Consider the following 17,429-nt stretch of genomic DNA (forward strand, 5'->3'; position numbering starts at 1 on the left):
CAAGATTAATAACAAAAGTTGTTTCAAAAAACTTTATTAATTTTGACTCAAATTACACACTCATCAGATTACTTTTTGTTCCTAAAAGCATGAAAAGGTGGTGGACCACGAAGACAAAGAGGAGGATTAGATGCTTTTTTCTTGGTGCAAAGTTTAGGGAAGGCTTGCTTTCTGGGAGGGCCAGTGAGAAGCACGCCCTGTAAAGGTGATGGTGCAATATCGACTAAGGGCACCAACAGAGATACTTCAGGGTTGATCTTGCTGCCGCCAAAGATGGTGAAGGGCAGCTCCTCTTCATCACCAGTTGTTTCACAGCTCTCCAAGATGGTGTTAGCAGTGCCGCACAAGGTGGTGGGGAATGGCGGCTCTTCTGGAAGGTAGTTGCAGCTGCCAGCAGAGATGGTGGGTGCCAGCAGCTCATCAAAAATAACGGACCTCGCCACCGTCCAAGGTAGTAGGGGATGGTGGCTCTTCCTCAGCTAGGATTTTACCACTGCCTGGGGTAGTGGATGGCAGTGGGTCAACAGGGGTCTCAGCGTCACCGCTGCCAAGGACAGTGGGAGGCAACGGCTCTTCATTACCACTTGCGTCGCAGCTCCCCAAGACGGTGGGGAGCAGTGTCTCATCTACAGTGATGTTAGCAGCACCGCACAAGGTGGTCGGAAGCGGCGGCTCTTCACAGAGGTAGTTGCAGCTGCCAGCAGCGATGGTGGGTGCTAACAGCTCATCGAAATAACTGATCTCGCCACCGTCCAAGGTAGCGGGGGACGGTGGCTCTTCATCAGCTACGATTTCACCGCTGCCTGCGGTGGTGGGAGTCAGTGGGTCAACAGGGGCATCAGCGTCGCCGCTGCCAAGAACGGTGGGAGGCAACGGCTCTTCATTACCACTTGCGTCGCAGCTGCCCAAGACGGTGGGGAGCAGTGTCTCATCTGCAATGATGTTAGCAGCACCGCACAAGGTGGTCGGAAGCGGCGGCTCTTCACAGAGGTAGTTGCAGCTGCCAGCAGCGATGGTGGGTGCTAGCAGCTCATCGGAATAACTGATCTCGCCACCGTCCAAGGTAGCGGGGGACGGTGGCTCTTCATCAGCTACGATTTCACCGCTGCCTGCGGTGGTGGGAGGCAGTGGGTCAACAGGGGCATCAGCGTCGCCGCTGCCAAGGACAGTGGGAGGCAACGGTTCTTCATTACCACTTGCGTCGCAGCTCCCCAAGACGGTGGGGATCAGTGTCTCATCTGCAATGATGTTAACAACACCGCACAAGGTGGTCGGAAGCGGCGGCTCTTCACAGAGGTAGTTGCAGCTGCCAGCAGCGATGGTGGGTGCTAGCAGCTCATCGAAATAACTGATCTCGCCACCGTCCAAGGTAGCGGGGGACGGTGGCTCTTCATCAGCTACGATTTCACCACTGCCTGCGGTGGTGGGCGGCAGTGGGTCAACAGGAGCATCAGCGTCGCCGCTGCCAAGAACGGTGGGAGGCAACGGCTCTTCATTACCACTTGTGTCGCAGCTCCCCAAGACGGTGGGGAGCAGTGTCTTATCTGCAATGATGTTAGCAGCACCGCACAAGGTGGTCGGAAGCGGCGGCTCTTCACAGAGGTAGTTGCAGCTGCCAGCAGCGATGGTGGGTGCTAGCAGCTCATGGAAATAACTGATCTCGCCACCGTCCAAGGTAGCGGGGGACGGTGGCTCTTCATCAGCTACGATTTCACCGCTGCCTGCGGTGGTGGGCGGCAGTGTGTCAACAGGGGCATCAGCGTCGCCGCTGCCAAGAACGGTGGGAGGCAACGGCTCTTCATTACCACTTGCGTCGCAGCTCCCCAAGACGGTGGGGAGCAGTGTCTCATCTGCAATGATGTTAGCAGCACCGCACAAGGTGGTCGGAAGCGGCGGCTCTTCACAGAGGTAGTTGGAGCTGCCAGCAGCGATGGTGGGTGCTAGCAGCTCATCGGAATAACTGATCTCGCCACCGTCCAAGGTAGCGGGGGACGGTGGCTCTTCATCAGCTACGATTTCACCGCTGCCTTCGGTGGTGGGCGGCAGTGGGTCAACAGGGGCATCAGCGTCGCCGCTGCCAAGAACGGTGGGAGGCAACGGCTCTTCATTACCACTTGCGTCGCAGCTCCCCAAGACGGTGGGGAGCAGTGTCTCATCTGCAATGATGTTAGCAAAACCGCACAAGGTGGTCGGAAGCGGTGGCTCTTCACAGAGGTAGTTGTAGCTGCCAGCAGAGATGGTGGGTGCTAGCAGCCCATCGAAATAACTGATCTCGCCACCTTCCAAGGTAGTGGAGGACGGTGGCTCTTCATCAGCTACGATTTCACCGCTGCCTGCGGTGGTGGGCGGCAGTGGGTCAACAGGGGCATCAGTGTCGCCGTTGCCAAGAATGGTGGGAGGCAGCGGCTCTTCATTACCACTTGCGTCGCAGCTCCCCAAGACGGTGGGGAGCAGTGTCTCATCTGCAATGATGTTAGCAGCACCGCACAAGGTGGTCGGAAGCGGCGGCTCTTCACAGAGGTACTTGCAGCTGCCAGCAGAGATGGTGGGTGCTAGCAGCCCATCGAAATAACTGATCTCGCCACCGTCCAAGGTAGTGGGGGACGGTGGCTCTTCATCAGCTACGATTTCACCACTGCCTGCGGTGGTGGGCGGCAGTGTGTCAACAGGGGCATCAGCGTCGCCGCTGCCAGGAACGGTGGGAGGCAACGGCTCTTCATTACCACTTGCGTCGCAGCTCCCCAAGACGGTGGGGAGCAGTGTCTCATCTGCAATGATGTTAGCAGCACCGCACAAGGTGGTCGGAAGCGGCGGCTCTTCACAGAGGTACTTGCAGCTGCCAGCAGAGATGGTGGGTCCTAGCAGCCCATCGAAATAACTGATCTCGCCACCGTCCAAGGTAGCGGGGGACGGTGGCTCTTCATCAGCTACGATTTCACCACTGCCTGCGGTGGTGGGCGGCAGTGGGTCAACAGGGGCATCAGCGTCGCCGCTGCCAGGAACGGTGGGAGGCAACGGCTCTTCATTACCACTTGCGTCGCAGCTCCCCAAGACGGTGGGGAGCAGTGTCTCATCTGCAATGATGTTAGCAGCACCGCACAAGGTGGTCGGAAGCGGCGTCTCTTCACAGAGGTAGTTGCAGCTGCCAGCAGCGATGGTGGGTGCTAGCAGCTCATCGGAATAACTGATCTCGCCAACGTCCAAGGTAGTGGGGGACGGTGGCTCTTCATCAGCTACGATTTCACCGCTGCCTACGGTGGTGGGCGGCAGTGGGTCAACAGGGGCATCAGCGTCGCCGCTACCAAGAACGGTGGGAGGCAACGGCTCTTCATTACCACTTGCGTCGCAGCTCCCCAAGACGGTAGGGAGCAGTGTCTCATCTGCAATGATGTTAGCAGCACCGCACAAGGTGGTCGGAAGCGGCGGCTCTTCACAGAGGTAATTGCAGCTGCCAGCAGCGATGGTGGGTGCTAGCAGGTCATCGGAATAACTGATCTCGCCACTGTCCAAGGTATCGGGCGACGGTGGCTCTTCATCAGCTGCGATTTCACCGATGCCTGCGGTGGTGGGCGGAAGTGGGTCAACAGGGGCATCAGCGTCGCCGCTGCCAAGAACGTTGGGAGGCAACGGCTCTTCATTACCACTTGCGTCGCTGCTCCCCAAGACGGTGGGGAGCTGTGTCTCATCTGCAATGATGTTAGCAGCACCGCACAAGGTGGTCGGAAGCGGCGGCTCTTCACAGAGGTAGTTGCAGCTGCCAGAAGCGATGGTGGGTGCTAGCAGCTCATCGGAATAACTGATCTCGCCACCGTCCAAGGTAGTGGGGGACGGTGGCTCTTCATCAGCTACGATTTCACCGCTGCCTGCGGTGGTGGGCGGCAGTGGGTCAACAGGGGCATCAGTGTCGCCGCTGCCAAGAACGGTGGGAGGCAACGGTTCTTCATTACCACTACCGTCGCAGCTCCCCAAGACAGTGGGGAGCAGTGTCTCATCTGCAATGATGTTAGCAGCACCGCACAAGGTGGTCGGAAGCGGCGGCTCTTCACAGAGGTAGTTGCAGCTGCCAGCAGAGATGGTGGGTGCTAGCGGCCCATCGAAATAACAGATCTCGCCACCGTCCAAGGTAGTGGGGGACGGTGGCTCTTCATCAGCTACGATTTCACCGCTGCCTTCGGTGGTGGGCGGCAGTGGATCAACAGGGGCATCAGCGTCGCCGCTGCCAAGAACGGTGGGAGGCAACGGCTCTTCATTACCACTTGCGTCACAGCTCCCCAAGACGGTGGGGAGCAGTGTCTCATCTGCAATGATGTTAGCAGCACCGCACAAGGTGGTCGGAAGCGGCGGCTCTTCACAGAGGTAGTTGCAGCTGCCAGCAGAGATGGTGGGTGCTAGCAGCCCATCGAAATAACTGATCTCGCCACAGTCCAAGGTAGCGGGGGACGGTGGCTCTTCATCAGCTACGATTTCACCACTGCCTGCGGTGGTGGGCGGCAGTGGGTCAACAGGGGCATCAGCGTCGCCGCTGCCAGGAATGGTGGGAGGCAACAACTCTTCATTACCACTTGCGTCGCAGCTCCCCAAGACGGTGGGGAGCAGTGTCTCATCTGCAATGATGTTAGCAGCACCGCACAAGGTGGTCGGAAGCGGCGGCTCTTCACAGAGGCAGTTGCAGCTGCCAGAAGCGATGGTGGGTGCTAGCAGGTCATCGGAATAACTGATCTCGCCACCGTCCAAGGTATCGGGGGACGGTGGCTCTTCATCAGCTGCGATTTCACCGATGCCTGCGGTGGTGGGCGGCAGTGGGTCAACAGGGGCATCAGCGTCGCCGCTGACAAGAACGGTGGGAGGCAACGGCTCTTCATTACCACTTGTGTCGCAGCTGCCCAAGACGGTGCGGAGCAGTGTCTCATCTGCAATGATGTTAGCAGCACCGCACAAGGTGGTCGCAAGCGGCGGCTCTTCACAGAGGTAGTTGCAGCTGCCAGCAGCGATGGTGGGTGCTAGCAGCTCATCGGAATAACTGATCTCGCCACCGTCCAAGGTAGCGGGGGACGGTTGCTCTTCATCAGCTACGATATCACCACTGCCTGCGGTGGTGGGCGGCAGTGGGTCAACAGGGGCATCAGCGTCGCCGCTGCCAAGAACGGTGGGAGGCAACGGCTCTTCATTACCACTTCCGTCGCAGCTCCCCAAGACGGTGGGGACCAGTGTCTCATCTGCAATGATGTTAGCAGCACCGCACAAGGTGGTCGGAAGCGGCGGCTCTTCACAGAGGTAGTTGCAGCTGCCAGCAGCGATGGTGAGTGCTAGCAGCTCATCGGAATAACTGATCTCGCCACCGTCCAAGGTAGTGGGGGACGGTGGCTCTTCATCAGCTACGATTTCACCGCTGCCTGCGGTGGTGGGCGGCAGTGTTTCAACAGGGGCATCAGCGTCGCCGCTGCCAAGAACGGTGGGAGGCAACGGCTCTTCATTACCACTTGCGTCGCAGCTCCCCAAGACGGTGGGGAGCAGTGTCTCATCTTCAATGATGTTAGCAGCACCGCACAAGGTGCTCAGAAGCGGCGGCTCTTCACAGAGGTAGTTGCAGCTGCCAGCAGAGGTGGTGGGTGCTAGCAGCTCATCGAAATAACTGATCTCGCCACCGTCCAAGGTAGCGGGGGACGGTGGCTCTTCATCAGCTACGATTTCACCACTGCCTGCGGTGGTGGGCGGCAGTGGGTCAACAGGGGCGTCAGCGTCGCCGCTGCCAGGAACGGTGGGAGGCAACGGCTCTTCATTACCACTTGCGTCGCAGCTCCCCAAGACGGTGGGGAGCAGTGTCTCATCTGCAATGATGTTAGCAGCACCGCACAAGTTGGTCGGAAGCGGCGGCTCTTCACAGAGGTAGTTGCAGCTGCCAGCAGAGATGGTGGGTGCTAGCAGCTCATCGGAAGAACTGATCTCGCCACCGTCCAAGGTAGCGGGGGACGGTGGCTCTTCATCAGCTACGATTTCACCACTGCCTGCGGTGGTGGGCGGCAGTGGGTCAACAGGGGCATCAGCGTCGCCACTGCCAAGAACAGTGGGAGGCAACGGCTCTTCATTACCACTTGCGTCGCAGCTCCCCAAGACGGTGGGGAGCAGTGTCTCATCTGCAATGATGTTAGCAACACCGCACAAGGTGGTCGGAAGCGGCGGCTCTTCACAGAGGTACTTGCAGCTGCCAGCAGCGATGGTGGGTGCTAGCAGCTCATCGGAATAACTGTTCTCGCCAACGTCCAAGGTAGCGGGGGACGGTGGCTCTTCATCAGCTACGATTTCACCACTGCCTGCGGTGGTGGGCGGCAGTGGGTCAACAGGGGCATCAGCGTCGCCGCTGCCAAGTATGGTGGGAGGCAACGGCTCTTCATTATCACTTGCGTCGCAGCTCCCCGAGATGGTGGGGAGCAGTGTCTCATCTGCAATGATGTTAGCAGCACCGCACAAGGTGGTCAGAAGCGGCGGCTCTTCACAGAGGTAGTTGCAGCTGCCAGCAGCGATGGTGGGTGCTAGCAGCTCATCGGAATAACTGATCTCGCCACCGTCCAAGGTAGCGGGGGACGGTGGCTCTTCATCAGCTACGATTTCACCACTGCCTGCGGTGGTGGGCGGCAGTGGATCAACAGGGGCATCAGCGTCGCCGCTGCCAGGAACGGTGGGAGGCAACGGCTCTCTATTACCACCTGCGTCGCAGCTTCCCAAGATGGTGGGGAGCAGTGTCTCATCTGCAATGATGTTAGCAGCACCGCACAAGGTGGTCGGAAGCGGCGGCTCTTCACAGAGGTAGTTGGAGCTGCCAGCAGCGATGGTGGGTGCTAGCAGCTCATCGGAATAACTGATCTCGGCACCGTCCAAGGTAGCGGGGGACGGTGGCTCTTCATCAGCTACGATTTCACCACTTCCTGCGGTGGTGGGCGGCAGTGGGTCAACAGGGGCATCAGCGTCGCCGCTGCCAAGAACGGTGGGAGGCAACGGCTCTTCATTATCACTTGCGTCGCAGCTCCCCGAGATGGTGGGGAGCAGTGTCTCATCTGCAATGATGTTAGCAGCACCGCACAAGGTGCTCAGAAGCGGCGGCTCTTCACAGAGGTAGTTGCAGCTGCCAGCAGCGATGGTGGGTTCTAGCAGCTCATCGGAATAACTGATCTCGCCACCGTCCAAGGTAGCGGGGGACGGTTGCTCTTCATCAGCTACGATATCACCACTGCCTGCGGTGGTGGGCGGCAGTGGGTCAACAGGGGCATCAGCGTCGCCGCTGCCAAGAACGGTGGGAGGCAACGGCTCTTCATTACCACTTGCGTCGCAGCTCCCCAAGACGGTGGGGAGCAGTGTCTCATCTTCAATGATGTTAGCAGCACCGCACAAGGTGGTCAGAAGCGGCGGCTCTTCACAGAGGTAGTTGCAGCTGCCAGCAGAGGTGGTGGGTGCTAGCAGCTCATCGAAATAACTGATCTCGCCACCGTCCAAGGTAGCGGGGGACGGTGGCTCTTCATCAGCTACGATTTCACCACTGCCTGCGGTGGTGGGCGGCAGTGGGTCAACAGGGGCATCAGCGTCGCCGCTGCCAGGAACGGTGGGAGGCAATGGCTGTTCATTACCACTTGCGTCGCAGCTCCCCAAGACGGTGGGGAGCAGTGTCTCATCTGCAATGATGTTAGCAGCACCGCACAAGTTGGTCGGAAGCGGCGGCTCTTCACAGAGGTAGTTGCAGCTGCCAGCAGAGATGGTGGGTGCTAGCAGCTCATCGGAATAACTGATCTCGCCACCGTCCAAGGTAGCGGGGGACGGTGGCTCTTCATCAGCTACGATTTCACCGCTGCCTGCGGTGGTGGGCGGCAGTGGGTCAACAGGGGCATCAGCGTCGCCGCTGCCAAGAACAGTGGGAGGCAACGGCTCTTCATTACCACTTGCGTCGCAGCTCCCCAAGACGGTGGGGAGCAGTGTCTCATCTGCAATGATGTTAGCAACACCGCACAAGGTGGTCGGAAGCGGCGGCTCTTCACAGAGGTAGTTGCAGCTGCCAGCAGCGATGGTGGGTGCTAGCAGCTCATCGGAATAACTGTTCTCGCCAACGTCCAAGGTAGCGGGGGACGGTGGCTCTTCATCAGCTACGATTTCACCACTGCCTGCGGTGGTGGGCGGCAGTGGATCAACAGGGGCATCAGCGTCGCCGCTGCCAAGAACGGTGGGAGGCAACGGCTCTTCATTATCACTTGCGTCGCAGCTCCCCGAGATGGTGGGGAGCAGTGTCTCATCTGCAATGATGTTAGCAGCACCGCACAAGGTGGTCGGAAGCGGCGGCTCTTCACAGAGGTAGTTGGAGCTGCCAGCAGCGATGGTGGGTGCTAGCAGCTCATCGGAATAACTGATCTCGCCACCGTCCAAGGTAGCGGGGGACGGTGGCTCTTCATCAGCTACGATTTCACCACTGCCTGCGGTGGTGGGCGGCAGTGGGTCAACAGGGGCATCAGCGTCGCCGCTGCCAAGAACGGTGGGAGGCAACGGCTCTTCATTATCACTTGCGTCGCAGCTCCCCGAGATGGTGGGGAGCAGTGTCTCATCTGCAATGATGTTAGCAGCACCGCACAAGGTGCTCAGAAGCGGCGGCTCTTCACAGAGGTAGTTGCAGCTGCCAGCAGCGATGGTGGGTGCTAGCAGCTCATCGGAATAACTGATCTCGCCACCGTCCAAGGTAGCGGGGGACGGTTGCTCTTCATCAGCTACGATATCACCACTGCCTGCGGTGGTGGGCGGCAGTGGGTCAACAGGGGCATCAGCGTCGCCGCTGCCAAGAACGGTGGGAGGCAACGGCTCTTCATTACCACTTCCGTCGCAGCTCCCCAAGACGGTGGGGACCAGTGTCTCATCTGCAATGATGTTAGCAGCACCGCACAAGGTGGTCGGAAGCGGCGGCTCTTCACAGAGGTAGTTGCAGCTGCCAGCAGCGATGGTGAGTGCTAGCAGCTCATCGGAATAACTGATCTCGCCACCGTCCAAGGTAGTGGGGGACGGTGGCTCTTCATCAGCTACGATTTCACCACTGCCTGCGGTGGTGGGCGGCAGTGGTTCAACAGGGGCATCAGCGTCGCCGCTGCCAAGAACGGTGGGAGGCAACGGCTCTTCATTACCACTTGCGTCGCAGCTCCCCAAGACGGTGGGGAGCAGTGTCTCATCTTCAATGATGTTAGCAGCACCGCACAAGGTGGTCAGAAGCGGCGGCTCTTCACAGAGGTAGTTGCAGCTGCCAGCAGAGGTGGTGGGTGCTAGCAGCTCATCGAAATAACTGATCTCGCCACCGTCCAAGGTAGCGGGGGACGGTGGCTCTTCATCAGCTACGATTTCACCACTGCCTGCGGTGGTGGGCGGCAGTGGGTCAACAGGGGCGTCAGCGTCGCCGCTGCCAGGAACGGTGGGAGGCAACGGCTCTTCATTACCACTTGCGTCGCAGCTCCCCAAGACGGTGGGGAGCAGTGTCTCATCTGCAATGATGTTAGCAGCACCGCACAAGTTGGTCGGAAGCGGCGGCTCTTCACAGAGGTAGTTGCAGCTGCCAGCAGAGATGGTGGGTGCTAGCAGCTCATCGGAATAACTGATCTCGCCACCGTCCAAGGTAGCGGGGGACGGTGGCTCTTCATCAGCTACGATTTCACCGCTGCCTGCGGTGGTGGGCGGCAGTGGGTCAACAGGGGCATCAGCGTCGCCGCTGCCAAGAACAGTGGGAGGCAACGGGTCTTCATTACCACTTGCGTCACAGCTCCCCAAGACGGTGGGGAGCAGTGTCTCATCTGCAATGATGTTAGCAACACCGCACAAGGTGGTCGGAAGCGGCGGCTCTTCACAGAGGTAGTTGCAGCTGCCAGCAGCGATGGTGGGTGCTAGCAGCTCATCGGAATAACTGTTCTCGCCAACGTCCAAGGTAGCGGGGGACGGTGGCTCTTCATCAGCTACGATTTCACCACTGCCTGCGGTGGTGGGCGGCAGTGGATCAACAGGGGCATCAGCGTCGCCGCTGCCAAGAACGGTGGGAGGCAACGGCTCTTCATTATCACTTGCGTCGCAGCTCCCCGAGATGGTGGGGAGCAGTGTCTCATCTGCAATGATGTTAGCAGCACCGCACAAGGTGGTCAGAAGCGGCGGCTCTTCACAGAGGTAGTTGCAGCTGCCAGCAGCGATGGTGGGTGCTAGCAGCTCATCGGAATAACTGATCTCGCCACCGTCCAAGGTAGCGGGGGACGGTGGCTCTTCATCAGCTACGATTTCACCACTGCCTGCGGTGGTGGGCGGCAGTGGGTCAACAGGGGCATCAGCGTCGCCGCTGCTAGGAACGGTGGGAGGCAACGGCTCTTCATTACCACCTGCGTCGCAGCTTCCCAAGATGGTGGGGAGCAGTGTCTCATCTGCAATGATGTTAGCAGCACCGCACAAGGTGGTCGGAAGCGGCGGCTCTTCACAGAGGTAGTTGGAGCTGCCAGCAGCGATGGTGGGTGCTAGCAGCTCATCGGAATAACTGATCTCGCCACCGTCCAAGGTAGCGGGGGACGGTGGCTCTTCATCAGCTACGATTTCACCACTGCCTGCGGTGGTGGGCGGCAGTGGGTCAACAGGGGCATCAGCGTCGCCGCTGCCAAGAACGGTGAGAGGCAACAGCTCTTCATTATCACTTGCGTCGCAGCTCCCCGAGATGGTGGGGAGCAGTGTCTCATCTGCAATGATGTTAGCAGCACCGCACAAGGTGCTCAGAAGCGGCGGCTCTTCACAGAGGTAGTTGCAGCGGCCAGCAGCGATGGTGGGTGCTAGCAGCTCATCGGAATAACTGATCTCGCCACCGTCCAAGGTAGCGGGGGACGGTGGCTCTTCATCAGCTACGATTTCACCACTGCCTGCGGTGGTGGGCGGCAGTGGGTCAACAGGGGCATCAGCGTCGCCGCTGCCAGGAACGGTGGGAGGCAACGGCTCTTTATTACCACCTGCGTCGCAGCTTCCCAAGATGGTGGGGACCAGTGTCTCATCTGCAATGATGTTAGCAGCACCGCACAAGGTGGTCGGAAGCGGCGGCTCTTCACAGAGGTAGTTGGAGCTGCCAGCAGCGATGGTGGGTGCTAGCAGCTCATCGGAATAACTGATCTCGCCACCGTCCAAGGTAGCGGGGGACGGTGGCTCTTCATCAGCTGCAATTTCACCGCTGCCTGCGGTGGTGGGCGGCAGTGGGTCAACAGGGGCATCAGCGTCGCCGCTGCCAAGAACGGTGGGAGGCAACGGCTCTTCATTACCACTTGCGTCGCAGCTCCCCAAGATGGTGGGGAGCAGTGTCTCATCTGCAATGATGTTAGCAACACCGCACAAGGTGGTCGGAAGCGGCGGCTCTTCACAGAGGTAGTTGCAGCTGTCAGCAGAGATGGTGGGTGCTAGCAGCCCATCGAAATAACTGATCTCGCCACCGTCCAAGGTAGTGGGGGACGGTGGCTCTTCATCAGCTACGATTTCACCGCTGCCTGCGGTGGTGGGCGGCAGTGTGTCAACAGGGGCATCAGCGTCGCCGCTGCCAAGAACGGTGGGAGGCAACGGCTCTTCATTACCACTTGCGTCGCAGCTGCCCAAGACGGTGGGGAGCAGTGTCTCATCTGCAATGATGTTAGCAGCACTGCACAAGGTGGTCGGAAGCGGCGGCTCTTCACAGAGGTAGTTGCAGCTGCCAGCAGCGATGGTGGGTTCTAGCAGCTCATCGGAATAACTGATCTCACCACCGTCCAAGGTAGCGGGGGACGGTGGCTCTTCATCAGCTATGATTTCACCGCTGCCTGCGGTGGTGGGCGGCAGTGGGTCAACAGGGGCATCAGTGTCGCCGCTGCCAGGAACGGTGGGAGGCAACGGCTCTTCATTACCACTTGCGTCACAGCTTCCCAAAATGGTGGGGAGCAGTGTCTCATCTGCAATGATGTTAGCAGCACCGCACAAGGTGGTCGGAAGCGGCGGCTCTTCACAGAGGTAGTTGCAGCTGCCAGCAGCGATGGTGGGTGCTAGCAGCTCATCGGAATAACTGATCTCGCCAACGTCCAAGGTAGCGGGGGACGGTGGCTCTTCATCAGCTGCAATTTCACCGCTGCCTGCGGTGGTGGGCGGCAGTGGTTCAACAGGGGCATCAGCGTCGCCGCTGCCAAGAACGGTGGGAGGCAACGGCTCTTCATTACCACTTGCGTCGCAGCTCCCCAAGACGGTGGGGAGCAGTGTTTCATCTGCAATGATGTTAGCAACACCGCACAAGGTGGTCGGAAGCGGCGGCTCTTCACAGAGGTAGTTGCAGCTGTCAGCAGAGATGGTGGGTGCTAGCAGCTCATCGGAATAACTGATCTCGCCAACGTCCAAGGTAGCGGGGGACGGTGGCTCTTCATCAGCTGCAATTTCACCGCTGCCTGCGGTGGTGGGCGGCAGTGGTTCAACAGGGGCATCAGCGTCGCCGCTGCCAAGAACGGTGGGAGGCAACGGCTCTTCATTACCACTTGTGTCGCAGCTCCCCAAGACGGTGGGGAGCAGTGTTTCATCTGCAATGATGTTAGCAGCACCGCACAAGGTGGTCGGAAGCGGCGGCTCTTCACAGAGGTAGTTGCAGCTGCCAGCAGAGATGGTGGGTGCTAGCAGCTCATCGGAATAACTGATCTCGCCAACGTCCAAGGTAGCGGGGGACGGTGGCTCTTCATCAGCTGCAATTTCACCGCTGCCTGCGGTGGTGGGCGGCAGTGGTTCAACAGGGGCATCAGCGTCGCCGCTGCCAAGAACGGTGGGAGGCAACGGCTCTTCATTACCACTTGCGTCGCAGCTGCCCAAGACGGTGGGGAGCAGTGTCTCATCTGCAATGATGTTAGCAGCACCGCACAAGGTGGTCGGAAGCGGCGGCTCTTCACAGAGGTAGTTGCAGCTGCCAGCAGCGATGGTGGGTGCTAGCAGCTCATCGGAATAACTGATCTCGCCAACGTCCAAGGTAGCGGGGGACGGTGGCTCTTCATCAGCTGCAATTTCACCGCTGCCTGCGGTGGTGGGCGGCAGTGGTTCAACAGGGGCATCAGCGTCGCCGCTGCCAAGAACGGTGGGAGGCAACGGCTCTTCATTACCACTTGCGTCGCAGCTGCCCAAGACGGTGGGGAGCAGTGTCTCATCTGCAATGATGTTAGCAGCACTGCACAAGGTGGTCGGAAGCGGCGGCTCTTCACAGAGGTAGTTGCAGCTGCCAGCAGCGATGGTGGGTGCTAGCAGCTCATCGGAATAACTGATCTCGCCAACGTCCAAGGTAGCGGGGGACGGTGGCTCTTCATCAGCTGCAATTTCACCGCTGCCTACGGTGGTGGGCGGCAGTGGGTCAACAGGGGCATCAGCGTCGCCGCTGCCAAGAACGGTGGGAGGCAACGGCTCTTCATTACCACTTGCGTCGCAGCTCCCCAAGACGGTGGGGAGCAGTGTCTCATCTGCAATGATGTTAGCAGCACCGCACAATGTGGTCGGAAGCGGCGGCTCTTCACAGAGGTAGTTGCAGCTGTCAGCAGAGATGGTGGGTGCTAGCAGCTCATCGAAATAACTGATCTCGCCACCGTCCAAGGTAGCGGGGGACGGTGGCTCTTCATCAGCTACGATTTCACCGCTGCCTGCGGTGGTGGGCGGCAGTGGGTCAACAGGGGCATCAGCGTCGCCGCTGCCAAGAACGGTGGGAGGCAACGGCTCTTCATTACCACTTGCGTCGCAGCTCCCCAAGACGGTGGGGAGCAGTGTCTCATCTGCAATGATGTTAGCAGCACCGCACAAGGTGGTCGGAAGCGGCGGCTCTTCACAGAGGTAGTTGCAGCTGCCAGCAGCGATGGTGGGTGCTAGCAGCTCATCGAAATAACTGATCTCGCCACCGTTCAAGGTAGCGGGGGACGGTGGCTCTTCATCAGCTACGATTTCACCGCTGCCTGCGGTGGTGGGCGGCAGCGGTTTTTCTTCAGCAGCGATGTTCTCAACGCCTTGGGTGGTGGAAGGCAGCAGTGGCGACGGCGATGGCGGCGCTGGCAGTAGAGGCGGCAATGGCTGCTCTTCACCAGTGATGGGGTAGATGCCGCGCATGGTGTCAGTCATATTACTATCCTGGAAACAGAAGGATATTTGGTTTTATGACTGACATTCTTGTATGTAGTACTGGTTTTATAGAAATCATTCAACTGTTATGTGAAGGATATCAAGTATTTTGGATGTACACTGAAACATCGCAACACTAAAATATAATTAATTCAGAGTAATTTAATTTCGATAATATATTTGTCTATGTAACATATCTAACTCATAGACATTACAATTGCGTATTTCTGGATTTCTGGGAGGTTTTCGACACAGTACAACACAAGCGCCTTGTAGTGAAATTGCATACTTATGGAATATCGTCTCAGTTATGTGACTGGATTCGTGGTTTCCTGTCAGTGGGATCACAGTTCGTAGAAACTGATGGGAAGTCGTCGAGTAAAACAGAAATGATTTATGGCGTTCCCTAAGGTAGTATTATAGTCCCTTTACTGTTCCTTATCTATATAAATGATTTGAACGAAAATCTGAACACTTGTCTTAGGTTATTTGCAGATGACGCTGTCGTTTATCCACTAGTAAAGTCATCTGTAGATCAAAAAGAAATTGCAAAACGATTTAGAAGAGGTATCTATGTGGTGCGAAAATTGACAATTGAATCTAAATAATGAAAAGTGTGAGGTGATCCACATGAGTGCTAAGAGGAATCTGTTAATCTTTGGTTACACGATAAATCATTCAAATATACAGACCGTGAATACAACTAAATACCTTGTAAGTACAATTACGAACAGCTTAAATTGAAGGGAACACACAGAAAATGTTGTGGGAAAGGCTAACCAAAGAACATGTCACAGATCTTCTAAGGAGATGCCGACACTACGCTTGCCCGTCCTCTCTTGGAATGCTGGTGCTCGGTGTGGGACCCTTACCAGATAGGACTGACGAAGTACATCGAAAAGTCCAAGAAGAACAGCGCGTTTTGTACTGTCGCGAAACAGGGGACAGAGAGTCACTAAAACGATACAGGTTTTGGTTCAAAAATGGCTCTGAGCACTATGGGACTCAACTGCTGTGGTCATTAGTCCCCTAGAACTTAGAACTATTTAAACCTAACTAACCTAAGGACATCACACACATCCATGCCCGAGGCAGGATTCGAACCTGCGACCGTAGCAGTCGCACGGTTCCGGACTGCGCGCCTGGAACCGCGAGACCACCGCGGCCGGCACAGGTTTTGGGATGGATATCATAAAGCAAAGGTTTGTTTGTTGAAGAGGAATCTTCTCACGAAGTTCCAATAGCCAACAAAATTTTGTTGATGCCGACCTAGATAGGGAGAAACGATCACCTGATAAAATAAGTGAAATCACAGCTCGTACGGAAAGATACAGGTGTTTGTTCTTTCTCCATGTTATATGAGAGTGGAGAGGTAGAGAATTGCGAAGATGGTTCGACGAACCTTCTGCCAGGCACTTAAATGTGATTTGCAGAGTATCCATTTAGATGTATAAGTACAAGATCACAGATTAATGGAAGCATGAACACGCTTTAGGAAATGTGAAATGGTGGTACATTAATAACCAGCGTAATCACCAGAATTTTTATTACAAACGTTCAAACGTCCAAGCATTGTGTTGCATCATGCGAGATTTCAGTTTTTGGGATGGAGCTCCATGTCAGTTGCACGTGGTCAGTCAGTATAGGGATGGTTCAGCTCACTGTAGATGATGCTGGAATTGTAGTCCAGTTTTGTCACATATGATCAATTGAATGCCATTTGAAATTGCACCCCAGACCGTAACTTCAGGTGTAGGTCCAGCGTGTTTAGCACGCAGGCGGTTTGGTTGCATGCCCTCAACTATCCTCCTTCTAACACGGCCACATGGAGCAGGCCAAGGGAACATATCGACTTTTGTCACGAGTATTTTTTGTTACAAAGGTGTCATGAATGCGAGAGTTCTCTTGTTGGAAAACACGCCCTGGTACGCTGTTAATAACATGTCGAATCACCACACTGACATACAGATCTGCAGTCATTGTGCGCAAGGTAACAATGAGAGTGCTTCACCTGTCGTACGAAACTGCAGCCCAGACCATAACTCCAGATGTAGCTGAAGTGTGTTTAGCACTCAGACCGGTTGCCTGTAGGCCCTCAGCTGCCTCCCTTCTAACCAAAACACGGGCATCAATAGCACCGAGGCAGAACCAGCTTTCGTCAGAAAACACAACAGGCCTCCACCCAGCCCTCCAATAATCTGCCGCTAGACACCGCAAATGGCGGTGTTTTGGGGCCATTGGATTGCACGCTACATGTCGTCTGGCTCGGAGCTGACGTGGAAGTAGCCGAGTTTTAACAGTTTGTTGTGTAACCGTGGTGTCCACTGCTGCTCATATTGCTGCTGAAAAATTCACTATGACGCGCCAGAGCCATACGACGAACATGATTGTGTTCCATCTCGGTAGTGCCACTTGGCCGTCCAGAGTCCGGTCTTCCTGCGACCGAACATTTTGGTGACCAACGCAATATCGCAGAAGGAACATCCAGCTTCTCGTAGCCCTTACTACACGACCTCGTTGAAACTCAAGAGAGATGCTGATAATTGCTTCTTTGCCTTTTTAAAAGGCATTCTTGGCTTACATCAACTAACCACATCCAGTCTCAAAAATAATTAACATTCACCATTTCCGGGCGGGAAGGAGCGCCGGTGCCCTCCACGAATCCGCCCGGCGGATTTGTGTCGAGGTCCGGTGAACCGGCCAGTCTGTGGATGGTTTTTAGGCGGTTTTCCATCTGCCTCGGCAAATGCGGGCTGGTTCCCCTTATTCCGCCTCAGCTACACTATGTCGGCGATTGCTGCGCAAACACGTTCTCCACGTACGCGTACACCACCATTACTCTACCGCGCACACTTAAGGGTTGCACTCGTCTGGTGTGAGACGTTCCCTGGGGGGTCCACTGGGGACCGAACTGCACAATAACCCTGGATTCGGTGTGGGGCGGCGGAGGGGTGGAGTCGACCGCGGTAGTCGTCGTGGGGTTGCGGACCACTGCGGCTGCGGCGCTAACGGAGCCTCTCCGTCGTTTCTAGGTCCCCGGTTAACGTAACACTCACCACCTTACAGCTTGTATTTCAAGTAAACCCGATTTGCGTCCTCGTAGTGGTGCTACTAGAGCCACTCTAATGTGAGTGGCGCAACAATTTAACAGACATCATTTTTCAGATGCATAAACACGCCTACCACCTTCCGCTTCCCACTTGGTGTTGTGATATTTTTACGTCAGCGTTTTGTGCGGCATGACAGATTTTAATGTTGTTGTGTGACTTCCATCAGTCTGTGCTGTAAAGGATCACCATCATAAG

The 17,429-nt window shown here is 56.8% G+C and overlaps 1 protein-coding gene across 1 annotated transcript; it reads right to left on the minus strand.

Moving 5' to 3' along the window:
* Nucleotides 1-420: 420 nt before the first annotated feature.
* LOC126282386 (mucin-4-like) lies at nucleotides 421-14,112 on the minus strand. Its single transcript, XM_049982043.1, has one exon. The coding sequence runs from the start codon at nucleotides 14,110-14,112 to the stop codon at nucleotides 421-423; it is 13,692 nt and encodes a 4,563-aa protein (XP_049838000.1).
* Between the last annotated feature and the right edge of the window lie 3,317 nt (nucleotides 14,113-17,429).

This window comes from Schistocerca gregaria, chromosome 7, assembly GCF_023897955.1.
Source record: "Schistocerca gregaria isolate iqSchGreg1 chromosome 7, iqSchGreg1.2, whole genome shotgun sequence".
Lineage (NCBI taxonomy): Eukaryota > Metazoa > Arthropoda > Insecta > Orthoptera > Acrididae > Schistocerca > Schistocerca gregaria.